A 13065-nucleotide genomic window follows, 5' to 3' on the forward strand; every position below is an offset into this window, starting at 1 on the left:
AATATATAATACTGGAAAAAAGGATTGACAGCAAATAACGCAAAGATGAATAAATTTAAAACATACATCATCGTCAAGGAGAATAAGATTGTAGCCTTTCAATGAGTTCGTCTCTAAAGTCATGTTAGCCCACATCCTGGTAACCCTGACCTTAATTTTCCAGTTAGTGCTTGCCTTGTCGAGATTGGATAGACGATCAAATGATTTCATTGAAAAAGATCACTATAAGAAGAGCAAGAAAAAAGTTCATTCAAAAATTTAATAACAACTCAGCAGGTAAGATATTTATACATTCAATATTTTAAGAACTATATAAATCGCTTAAAGAATTGAAGATCTTACAAAATGGTTTAACCATTGAGAGAAAAAAAGGATGATGATTAGCAAAAGATAAAACTCCTGTAAAAATGTTGAAAATATATTTAACCAGCAAGGCATTAGGGAGATGCCAACAATTTAGCTCGAAATTGATAGTGCAAATCTATTCCTTTAATTGAGAATTAGAGTAATATCTCGGTTTAATTTACTGATAATTCTTAAGGTAAATGTTTGATGTGATTATGACAACTAACCAACCTTATCATTTGGGTTTTTGCCAACAGAAAAAGGTAAAACTGAAATCCAATTCCTAATAAAATATGTACAATATATAAACAATTAAGAAAATCTTCCTAATCAAACAGATTATACATATTTGTAATAGACAAAATAATTGGAGATTTATTGTTTATATTATGTTCATAGACGGATGCAGTAAAAAAAAGTGTAACATTTTGGATGTTGAACTCACACCATTGATATATCAAACACAATAAATCCAGAGTTAAGAAGGAAATATAGAAAAATGTTACAGGAAGTTCTTAATATGTCATGTCAATTGTCTACACTTGGAAGATTGTAAAACACTTCCTCAAAAACTACATTATTTGTGATATTTGTGCTAATACCATCACAACTATCTATGAGAATATGGAGGCCTTCAGGTCGTGTCACTCTGGATATAGCAACATAAATGTGTCCGTTTGAGAAAGCTGCTTTAGGAAGGTAAAGCCCAACCGTATCAAGTGATTGTCCCTGACTTTTGTTAATCGTCATGGCATAACATATTTGAATCGGAAACTGAACGCGTTTAAATTCAAACGGCCAGTTCGTGTCACTTGGAATCATCTCAATTCTAGGTATTAGATGTTTCGTTCCAACATGAGAGCCACACAAAATCTCACATTCAATACTATTCTTCCTACAGGATTTCACAATCATTCTTGTACCATTGTATAATCCCATGATCTGGTTTAAGTTTCTCATAAGCATGACGACAACTCCTACCTTCAATTTTAACTCATGCTTAGGAATGCAAGGCATATTGATAGAGTTTAGATACTCAACTGGAAAAGCGGATCTGAAATCATTATCATCATCACCTGCATCATCAATTGAATCCTGACTCAGATAAGTGTAAACCATGCCAAGAATTTTTTCAAGTATCGTTGTATTAATCTCATCCACCACGATATTGGTAGGTGTAAGTATGGCCCTTGATCTGAGGTATTCATGTGAAGAGATATTTTGTATAAAATCTGGGTATGTCACTTCAAAAAGCTTCTGGATTGGATCTCCGGACGTATGAATGATATATTGATCAGGAATCTTTATTAACATTTCACCAGTGTCTGGACTTGGAGAAATATTGGTTTCTTTGCCATCACCGACAGCAAGCTGCCACTTGCTAAAGTCCGCAATGGTTTTGTTCTCCAAATCATTATTTCCTGCATTAAGCCACATGTTTTGCTTCAATAAAAATACTTCACAGGATTCCCAAAGCTTGGATTTATTGAAGGTAGAGCAGACAACTTCAGCCCTTGACGCTTCTGGAATGACAGGAAGTATCTGCCTAAAATCTCCACCAAAAATAATGGTTATACCACCAAATGGTTTTTTAGCTCTGCTTTTATCAATAGCAGACATAATATCTCTCAAGGATCGATCAACGCATTCAAAAGTATGACGATGTTGCATAGGAGCCTCGTCCCAAATTATTAAATCAGTTCGCTGAAGTAGCTCAGAAATATCAGTCCCGTGTCTTAAACCGACAGAATAATTTTCATCAAGCTTGAGTGGAATGTGAAAGCGGGAGTGTGCGGTTCTTCCACCAGGAAGCAACACAGCAGCTATACCACATGAGGCAACAGGAAGCACAATCTTATGCTCTGATCGTAATCGATAACACAGTGTCTGCCATAAGAAAGTCTTTCCACATCCTCCAGTTCCGTAAACAAAGAAAACACCACCTTTTTTCTGGTTGATATTGTCAAGAATGGAATCATAGACTATCTTTTGTTCATCATTGAGAAGACTATGATTTCTTGTGTGGATTCTCTTCATTTCTTCTATATCATAGGATGTTTCCTCAAGAATTAGTCTATTCTTAGAGTTGGAAAAAAAAAAGCATCTCCGGGATATGGCATATCTGGGAAGTTTCTAAGGCTTTTACCAATATCATTCAACAATTTCTCTATCTCTGCAATAAAATTAATAAAACTTGATAACATTAATCCAAACATGGAACATGTAATATGTACAAATCATTATTAGTGGCTCATACCTGCAAGAGCGTAATTCTGGATCTCAATATCTGATAGACAAAGGTTTGGATTCCCAGTGAGATGTCGCCTCACAAGAAGAATATCATCTGACATGCATCCCCAATGAGTTTCCCAAAGGCTACGCGGATGAGAGACTGGACTGTATACTAAAATGTTGACAAACATGGCACGTAATTGTGGAGGCATGGATGTATGCGCATTTTCACCTATAGCTTCGTGTCATTGCTGGTCGTTCTGGAGGATACCTAGCGCGGCACAGGCTTCGTGAAAGGAGTTATAAACATGACTGTTGACTGTCTTTAAATCATTAAAACATACAGCACCTCTAATCCTGAGCAGGATCATGCGGAGATATAATAGTTCACCGCTAGATGAATGTATTTCAGCAAGCCTACCGATGACATCACCTCTTTTCCTCTATTTCCAGATACCAGGTTGTGGATGCCATGTAAACTTGCTTGGAAATTATGAATAGGTTAAATTTGGGGCCTCTGCATATGTTTTATTTGCATCAAACCATGCTTCTAATTTGCTTTTCTTTGTTCCAGCATTGTCGAAAACTTCCTTTAGATTTTCTGAGCCTTTAAATGACACATGCTTATCATTCGGTAGATGTACTGGCAATCGTTCAACGGAAGGCCACCGGGAATGGATGTCAAAACCAAATATCCTCCATGATGCTTCAGATGCACAAACATATCTTCCATCCAAGTATTGCTTGACTTCATCAAGCAGCCGTTTCTCAGGAGTGATTGTGGTTGTGCACCCTTTTTTGTTGTTTGTTTTTTTCCTCAGACACATGGTGGCGGTATCATGTCCTTTTAAACAATATTTGAACAGATATTTCAATGATCTAGAGCTGTTACAAATCTCCAAATTTGTGTGACATTGAAATCTTATTAGAAGATATCGATTGTAGGGGACAACATAATGATTATCCAGGTCAATTTCTTTTTTCTTTACGGTAATTCCAGTTTTCCTCCTCTTATAGATGGGAAAGCCACAGTCATCAAAGTATGTGTGAGAATGATACCTGTTAAAAAGGAAAGAACGATGTTTCAATTTAATTAAAATAAATCTAAAAGGAATGTTTTACTAAAAGGTGAAAAATTAAATGTTGTATTCTTCCAGGAGTCTTTGGAAAATTAATTTAATGTAAAAGATCTCATAATTACCTTTTAGGAAAATGTTTAATACAACGGCCTTTAACCATACACGAAGAATTGACACAGTCAGTGCCACGTGGTTCGTGGATCATGTAATTCTTGACAGCTTCGTAACCAACTGGATCAATACTTGGGTCAGGAATTTCTGGATAAAATCTATTTGTTCAGTTGTTTTGGGACGATCGTTTGGATGCAACCATATTAGCATGTGGAAATCCACGCTTTTGAAACTCTATGACGTGCATTACTGTAATATGAAATTGATGAAAATAGTTAAATAAAGCCTTACATACATGTCATATTAAATTTAAATCATAAGCAATTTGTTAGAGGAAGAAATCCTGAAAATAGCATACCTCCAATACAACGTCCAAAGCAGTTCTTACTTTTTATTTGATCAAGAAGTTGGTCAACTTTCATTTTAAATACCCTTGCAACGACGTCGGGTGCGTCAACAACATCAACACCAGGTAGAAATTTTAATATCCTCTGAATTTCAGGCCATTTTGTATTAGTGGTCATTGTAAGGAACAATGATGGGTGTCCAAGTGTTCGATAAATTTCCATTGCATCCTTGAAATACTGGTTCATATATCTTTTACTACCAGTGAAGGAGGCTGGTAAAATTGTTGCCTTGCCGACATTTTCAGGATTGTTGTCACCCTTGTTTAGTGCATCTCATATGTTGTGGTACATATCAGAACGAATTATGGTCTGGTGACCTCTGATCCAGTCAAGTCTGTATTGCTCAATCGCAGTAAATGCGTCAACAACATATTGCTGCCATAAACGTCCTCCCAGATGTGGAGTCAAACCTGAATATACATAAGACAATTTCGGAGAAAATTAGAATGGTAGAATTAATTCATATATAAGTGTTCAAATTTTGGTCATGATTTTGAACATACCTTCTGAAGGCCGTATCATGAGTTTATAATTGTAATATTCTTTCATCGTGATGAACGCTCTCCCCCTTTTCATCCGGATCTTCATCTTCGGTATTCTGACGTTGTTTCTGATTTTTTTCATTTGGTCTGTTTAAAGGGATTTGATGGTAATATCCGATATCTCCATGAGGAAAAAGAATAGGATACTGAAGCTGCATAAACTGTGGATCTGTTTCAAAAATTCTCTCCAATCCATTGGTTCTCGAATGGATTATTGTATCCCTGCATCCTTTAACATACTTGTCAGTGACAATCAACCCGGCAACTTCATTCGATGGACTAATATGGTTAGGTCGACCAGATGCGGAAGACGAAGATATTAGAACCAATTTAAATTCATCAACTGGATTCTTACTAATTCTTTCATGTGCTATACGAAAACCTTTGACCAAACGATTATGTTTATCCAACATTTCTAACAATGACTCAACGATTTCTTCATCCACGGTATCGCGTCCTCCCTTAACGGCATTTATTTTGTTATGTACTTCATCTTCATTGTCATATATGTAGAGTTGACAGAATTTGGGGATCTCACCATCAAGTGGTACAAAGCTTCCCATACTGTGGTAATTTACACCTTTTACCTTGAAACAGTAAGGAGCACCGCTACGATTGATACTACGATCAATTTGACCTCCGGTGGAAGACATGGCAAACATACAGTTGTACATTCTAATATTTTCCTTGAAATGCCTAAAACGGGATCCACCAGTAAGGAGTGAAGCGAGAGGCTCGGGAGGTTGCTTTTCTTTCTCAAGAATTATCTGACCATTTTTACAACAAAGAGAGAAAGTTGGAGGCTTTTTAGTCGCTTTTTTATTATTTCTTTCATGATTCCATATGATGGCCTGACACTTTGAACAAATTCTATCAGGATCACCGACATCGAGGTACTCACTCCACTTAGTAACAGTATTGTCAAAATCATGTACATCAACATCGTCACAATCACCTACAAAATTTGAAATATTATGACTGTGGAACATCAGAGTAATTAAGAATGAAACTGAATTTAAGTTCATACCGGTAGATATACAATCACTATCGCTGCTGTCACAATCTTCAACATTGTTAAATTCTCCTAATAAGTTCTTAGAACCTGGACTTTCTCCTCGCTCATAATAACTTTTTACGGAAGATGTATCATATGTTGAAGAACCTGGACTAATTTTACCACTGGTTTTTTTGGATTGTTGTTTTACAACGATATCACTGCTGGAACCTAAAGTTACTTGTGGTCGTTTAAATATAGTGGATGCGGGCAGTGCAAAAGTGACAGTACTCTTGGCACTTTGAGTATTTTTTGGAGCTGCAATATTTCGTTGGTCTCCTGCTACAACAACAACATTGTTAATAAGATCAACTACTACTATCTTTATTTGCATAAATAGTAAGCATCTCTAATATACAATTTTGATTTTGAAACGCACCTTCAAATCCCATGGGTCGTAATTTATGAACGCATGGAGTATCAGGAGTTGCGCATGTTTCTCCATTTATCTGTGCACCTACATGGTTGACCCAAAATTTATCAAATTGTGTGATGAATTTAATAATTTGAAAATTGTATTTTATCAATATAGCAATAAGACAACCATGGACAATTGTAATAAAAAATAACGTTGGTTATGTTTTGACCTGATATTTGAGAACAGTATGAACGTGAAGTGTTTCCAGGTCGGGTGTATGAAGAATTATCGAGTAATTCTCTGTCACGCGGACTCTTTTCGCATAGCCTATTTTTTCTTTTACCTGGAGAAGAACATAACCAATTCAGCCAATATCATATAAAATTAAACACAAATTTTTCCAACTATGAGTGAAGTAAAATGTGCCTGATGTTTGAGAAGCATGTGAAGGTGACGCAGTTCCCACAGGCTTGTGCACAATGCTTTCGCTAACAGTTGGATCATCCGTCAGTGTACTCAGGAATATCTTGTGTTCCTTAAAACTGCAGTTCTTTTGACGCACCCTCATTTGGTTTTTTTTCCTGCAATTTCCAGTAAAGACATTTATATTATCAAACAGGATTATTTAGTAAAAAAAAAAAACTGACCACACTTATTATTGTTTACCAAGTTGTTTCAGGTTTGGTTTTGCATTTAGTTTAGTATTGAGGCAATATCCGTTAGTACCTAGTTTCTCAAAACTGGGTTGGAAATTAATGTCAACCTGAACTTCATGGAGAGCTATCCTTATCACTGGATTGGTAATTACCGACAACTGAAACTGCATAATCAAAAGATATATTAAAATTAAAAATATTGTAGCTATAAATGTAAACTTGGGAATTTACCAGCCTTTGTCGTGTCAAGAGTGCGCAGAAACTGTTTGCCTAAATCTTCCAAACACAATGGAAAATCTCCGGAGATTTGTTGCTTACATAGTTCTACGTTAATATCTTGCAGCTCTGTGTGTTTAAGATACCTATTTTCAATTCCACTGAATGCTGAACATGGTATTGTATAAACACAACATTAGTATTACATTAAGAAGCAAAAAAAAACATGTCAAAGTGGACCACAGTATACGACAGACCTTGACTATGTTCAATACTTGATCGACTGAGAGATGATATACTTGACGGAATTATTGGACTCTGATTAATCTTGCGACTATCTGACAATGCATGTCCAATCAAAATTATTGGATAAGGACAGGGTTTAACTAAAGCAAAGAATAGAGAAAAAATTATTTTCATTTCCACTGAATGTTGATCATGGTATTGTGTAAACACAACATTAGTATTACATTAAGAAGCAAACAAAAACCATTCAAAGTGGCCGAACCTGTAGACTGTAAATTCTGACTAAATTCGATATTCTTTGATAATTCAGTCAAAGGATACAGCTTTGCAGAATTACCTGCATCCATGAAAGGGGAATACAAAGTTAACTTAAAATACCAGGCCTATCTACATACATAACTGTCCTGCAATTCAAGTTACCGTTAATTGTTTTTAGAGGATTACGGCTAGAATATTCTGCATTATTAGTCCTCAAAGACTGATTGAACGGCTGCGGTTTGGTACCTGTAACAATCACAAATAAACAACATTAACTATACATCAAAATTGTTAGAATGTCTGGCTTTGGCCATGTTCAATAGTTGATCGGCTGAGAGATGCTTAACCTGAAAAAATTAGTGGATTCTGATTCTCCTTGCTACTATCCGAAAATGCATTTCCACGCATATTTATTGGATCAGATCCGGGTTTAACTGAAGCAAAGAATAAAGATAGCCTTATTAACGTCTGCATAATAACTTTTAGATTCAAACTACGTCAGTAAAATGAAGAAACTTTACATGAATCATTGCAGGAGGAAATCATCTGTTAATTATCTGCACTCTGAGAATTAGTCATGTCTGTAAGAATGGAATCTACATTCCGGCCACGGGCGCGACGTTTTTTTTCTGATTGGACAAAAACTGAAAAATCATTACCAAAAACAAAACAAAAAGTGTAGCAATGAGACATGTTCATCAAATTTCATACCTTGATTACCTGAGGTGTGCGATGCATTCAAAATATTTTTAGTATTACGACCACGATCACGTTTGGATCCTACCATTAGTGATTAACGTACATAATGTATAATCCTGTGAATCACATGACAAAATAACAGATAATAATCCAACAGCAAATTAGAAACTGGTGATAAGCAATACCTTGAAATTCCATGATTATGATAACGTTTCAGCGCCAAGATTCAGTTTTCAGATCCAATGGTCATCCATTGTACCTTCTAATTCGCGAGAGAGAGAGAGAGAGAGAGAGAGAGAGAGAGAGAGAGAGAGAGAGAGAGAGAGAGAGTATGGAGGAAAAGTGAAAGAGTGATGTAACAGAATGAGCAAATCATGCATGATTTGTTTTTTTTTGAAATTATTTTCCATAGATAGGCTGATTTTGAAATTCAAAAATAGGTAATTAGTAATTAAGATGGGTCAATTGAAGCTAATTGGATAGTCCATGGATATGGCAAAATATATAGGATTTGGGTCATGGGTAAATTTATTTATCCATTGGTAAATTAGGGAGTAATCATTAAGATATATAGATATCACTTTAACATCGGTTATGTAGAAAGTGATGTCCAAAAACTCTTTAACATCGGTTGCCAATACAACCGATGTTAAATGGGTGATGTCTATTGACTGTTTTCTTGTAGTGCTAGGAAGCAAGAACACGGGTGCGAGAGTGCGAATTAAATAAAAAATTCATATATATTTCATGTTAAACATAATAAAACTTACTAACAAAACCAGAAATTGCTTGAAAATGAATCAAATGCATCATTTATTAATCTAAAACACAAAAATACAAGTATAATCTTTCAGTTTATGCAAAACTGAATACGATAATCAATACTTATGCAGTAACTAAGAGACATGGATACTTAATTTTGTAAATGTAGTTTGCTAAAATAGATTTTAACTACAATTTCTAAAGATAAAATTTCATATTAGTATCGAAGCCGTGTGTCCGATACGGGGATACGTGTGTCCGAGAATCCGACACGGGGACTCGGCAGTGTCCATGCTTGTTAGCATTTAAGCTTTCTATGGGCATCATTTAAATATTGTTTTAGCTATTAACAAAAGAAAGAAAGAAATAATGGTGTTTTACATGATAAATGGGTTAAGGTATGTGATTCAATGTTAATTAAATGAGTAATTAGTAGCATTTATGTTTGTTTGTAATCTTTGATTTGGCTTTCTCTGTTATAATTTATAATGAGGCAGGACAATTTAAGGGTAGTATTATTTGGTATGTTTAAATGCAATATAACTAAAAGCTTCGTAATGGTTGTTCATAAAAATGGATATGAATGTTAGCTAATTTTTAGTTATTAACTTAATGCATACTCGTATGGTGTCAAAATGAGTTACTTATCATGTCATTAATTTTGACACGTGTTTAATTATTAATATTAGAGTTTTTTAAAAAAATAAAATGATACTGGTATGCAAGTAAAAATTGTATGACGTGGTTAATAGCATAATTTAATATTGTTGTTAACACTACCTGCTCAATCTAATTTTGTAGAAAGTGAATAGCATTAATTAGCTTAAAAGTAACCAATTCTTAGTTAGCGTGGTTAATTAAAAATTCAAGTATCAAATGCTTTGCTCATTATTCCTTCGTAAGATCGCATCATATCTTTCATTCTGGTAAATTAGCTGAGTTAGTTTCAAGTTGTATCATGTAGATAGTTGTTGCATGAATTACCAGTCTTGTTTCTTTTGGATTTGTTTACCGAGGCCAAGAAGAATGTTAAACTCTTGTGCTACTTGTTTATGTATAATTATTAATATAAACTATATCTATTCTACCTTAATTTATGTCTCTTTCTTTTCCAGAAACTTTCATAGTTCATTTGATTATAGATTCCAGTAGTAAACTGTCGCAGTAGTGTTTACCAAGATTTATTGATTTTTCTGTTATTCATTCTCGTAAAAAGAAGGTACGAATTTCTTAATTCTTTTTCTTTTTCTATCTCTATATTATGATACGAATTCTTATTCTCTTCAAGTAAATTTGTCAATTTACTTTTAATTCTTGTTATTGATTAAGAAATTATAATTGTGACTCTTTTATGTTTTTACACCCTTTGTTACTTATTCTTCTTGCTTCTCATTTAAATTACAAATATTCATTTTATTTATTGTTGAGTCAATTTATCCACTATTTGACACTCTCTGTGTGCCTCGTTGTACGAATCTTCCGCTCCATTTCTTATTATTTAATTTGTCATTTACTTGTTATATTTATTGATATTATCGTGTTGATTTTATATAATCGAGATCCTTAAACTCTGTGCGTACTTTTTGTACACATAACTACATTCATTTCTTATTTCTGTTTTAAAGTTAACATTGCCACTTCATTTATCTTTATTTCGTCTCACGACTTTATTGCGATATTGCTTTATTCTGTCCTGCTCTGTAAAATGAGGTTGACAATATTTGTAACCAATTCATTGGGCTCTTATACCGATCTATGTGGGTAAATCATAGACAATATTAACATGGAGTTTGGAGTAAAGGTGAACTAGGCAGTATCAGTGTTGTAAGTATACGAGCGCATCTCTGGGGTATGAGATTGTGTTTAGATCATGATCGTTTCTGTTATGTAGAAATACTTTGTGCATTTCATTTATTTCTTTTTATGAATTACTGGAGAAGAAACGCCTGGACTGTGTTTGCTTTGTGATCCGGACTTAGCGAATACAGATTGTTTAAGAGACCCTTATTGTATCCACCTTACTTGTGATTCAGCCTGGTACTCGTACAGTTTTTGTTGAGTTCATTTTCTAGGATTTGTCAATTGAAAATTTAATATTATGTTATATTATATTCGTACTGGGCATTTGACTCACTCGTATTGTTTTTCTTCCGCATGTAATCTGGGGTGAACGGGATTGCGATGAGAGTCACCTGTTTTAGCTGGAATCTTTGTAGTTGGTTTAAATAAATTTGAGACTTTATTAATTTTGTTTTCAGATATTTAATATTTTTTTAGTATCAAAACATCTAGATTTATCAGAATTTTTAGCTATTTTCTGTTTCGATTGAATATAATTTATTTCTCATTTTGAGTTTCCGCTATTAGTTAACGGTCCCAAAATACATGTTGTTACAATAAATATATATACATATTATTTTAATATAAATTACTTATTTATAATATATTTATAATAAATATTAATATTCAATTATAAAAATATTTATTTCGTGTATCTCGTCTCATGTCACGTAACCAATGGGTATACACCAAACCGACACTGTAAATCTCGGTCGTGTAATTCATGTTTGTGTACTTTTCATGTACTCAAAATACAAATACAAATTCTAGGTGTGAAAAAATTTCGGGTCTATGGAAAAGTCATTGTATCACACAAGTCTCTCCTTGAACTGAATTTAGTATATTATTTTATTTGTTACTTAGTGTATTCAGAATTGATGAATTTGTCGTTATCGGGTATCAAAACTTGACTTTTGATAATATTTTATAATTATCGTTTTAACTCGTATTATATGTAGGATATAATTAGGTTAACTATTCTATTTAGAATTTTTTTAAAAGATAATTCAAAACTCTCTATTTCATAAATTTGAATACATGCTCCAATTACAATATCTTAAAAAAAATTCCTTTCCTTTGGATACCTTATTTTTTTATAAATTAATTTTCTTCTTTAAACTATCTCCATTATAACTTATGACACCTATTCTACTTTATGTACATGAAAATATATTTTAATTATTAATATTTTCAATCATATTACTTGTAAGATATAATTGTGTATATTAGATAATTAATATTGTAAATTAGTCTTAGACAAGTGCTTGATGAGTTTCGAATCCTCTATCTTTCGTAATATTTTACAAATTATCTATTTTACTCATCTATACTAAATTATAATAGCCGGAATAGAGATAATTTGGTTCAACGGTTTAGTTCAACGATAATTCCCTAATTTTGATTATTACAAAAATAGATAAATAGTGTTATATATCTAATAAACTACTAAATTATTAAACTACTACTAAATATAGTATACTTATCCTACTAAACTACGAATACAACTTATCCTATTATTAAAAGATATAAATAATAATGTTACATATCCGCTAAACTACTAAATTGTTAAACTACTAGAAATAATCTATTTATTCTATTAAATTACTGTTAGAAAATTAGGATTTTAGAGCTTAATTTAATTATGTTCTTGATGTTAATCCTAAAATCTAATGATTGGAAATTGTTCAATGATATTTGAACTTAAATTTTCATGTATGGTTTTAAGAATTTTCTTAATGAAATCCATATGAAATGAGAGATGAAAGTAGCTTGGAAAAGCTTGGAAAATTTGAGAATGTTTGTCCCACATTGAAATAAATAAAGGGGGTTGTGTGCTTTATATGGTATTACCCACATGAGTAGTATACAACTACTAAGGTGTGTGATGGTCCATTGTGTTGTTGTGTGCTTCACGCGCGCACACACACACGCGCGCCCCGCACCGCACCGGACCGGGTCGGGTCGAAGGGCGATTTGGGCGAATGTCTCGGCGTCTCGCGTACGCGAGGCGACCTGGGCGAGGATTTTATTTATTTGAGAATTATTTTAATTCGAATTTATTTATCGGTGATTGGATTATTAGGCTGGGTTCTGAAATAGGCTAAATAGTCTAAATATATTGAACCTGCAAATAATCTGATCTGTAACAAGTTCTGATATAAGAATCAGAACTTAAGAACTGATGAATAAAATCAGAACTTAATAAGTTCTGATATCAGAATCAGAACTTAATAAGTTCTGATATCAGAATCAGAACTTAA

General features: G+C 33.5%; 1 protein-coding gene across 1 annotated transcript; it reads right to left on the minus strand.

Annotated features, from left to right (window-relative positions):
- Positions 1 to 873: 873 nt before the first annotated feature.
- Positions 874 to 2382, minus strand: LOC141714163 (uncharacterized). Its single transcript, XM_074517697.1, has one exon. It carries the CDS (start codon positions 2380 to 2382, stop codon positions 874 to 876), a length of 1509 nt encoding a protein of 502 aa, XP_074373798.1.
- Positions 2383 to 13065: the final 10683 nt, after the last annotated feature.

Source organism: Apium graveolens, chromosome 3 (genome assembly GCF_009905375.1).
Source record: "Apium graveolens cultivar Ventura chromosome 3, ASM990537v1, whole genome shotgun sequence".
Lineage (NCBI taxonomy): Eukaryota > Viridiplantae > Streptophyta > Magnoliopsida > Apiales > Apiaceae > Apium > Apium graveolens.

What these genes read in the sequence shown, in the direction of transcription:
- LOC141714163 (XM_074517697.1), bottom strand. Translation starts at nt 2,382, where the DNA reads ATGAAGAGAATCCACACAAGAAATCATAGTCTTCTCAATGATGAACAA.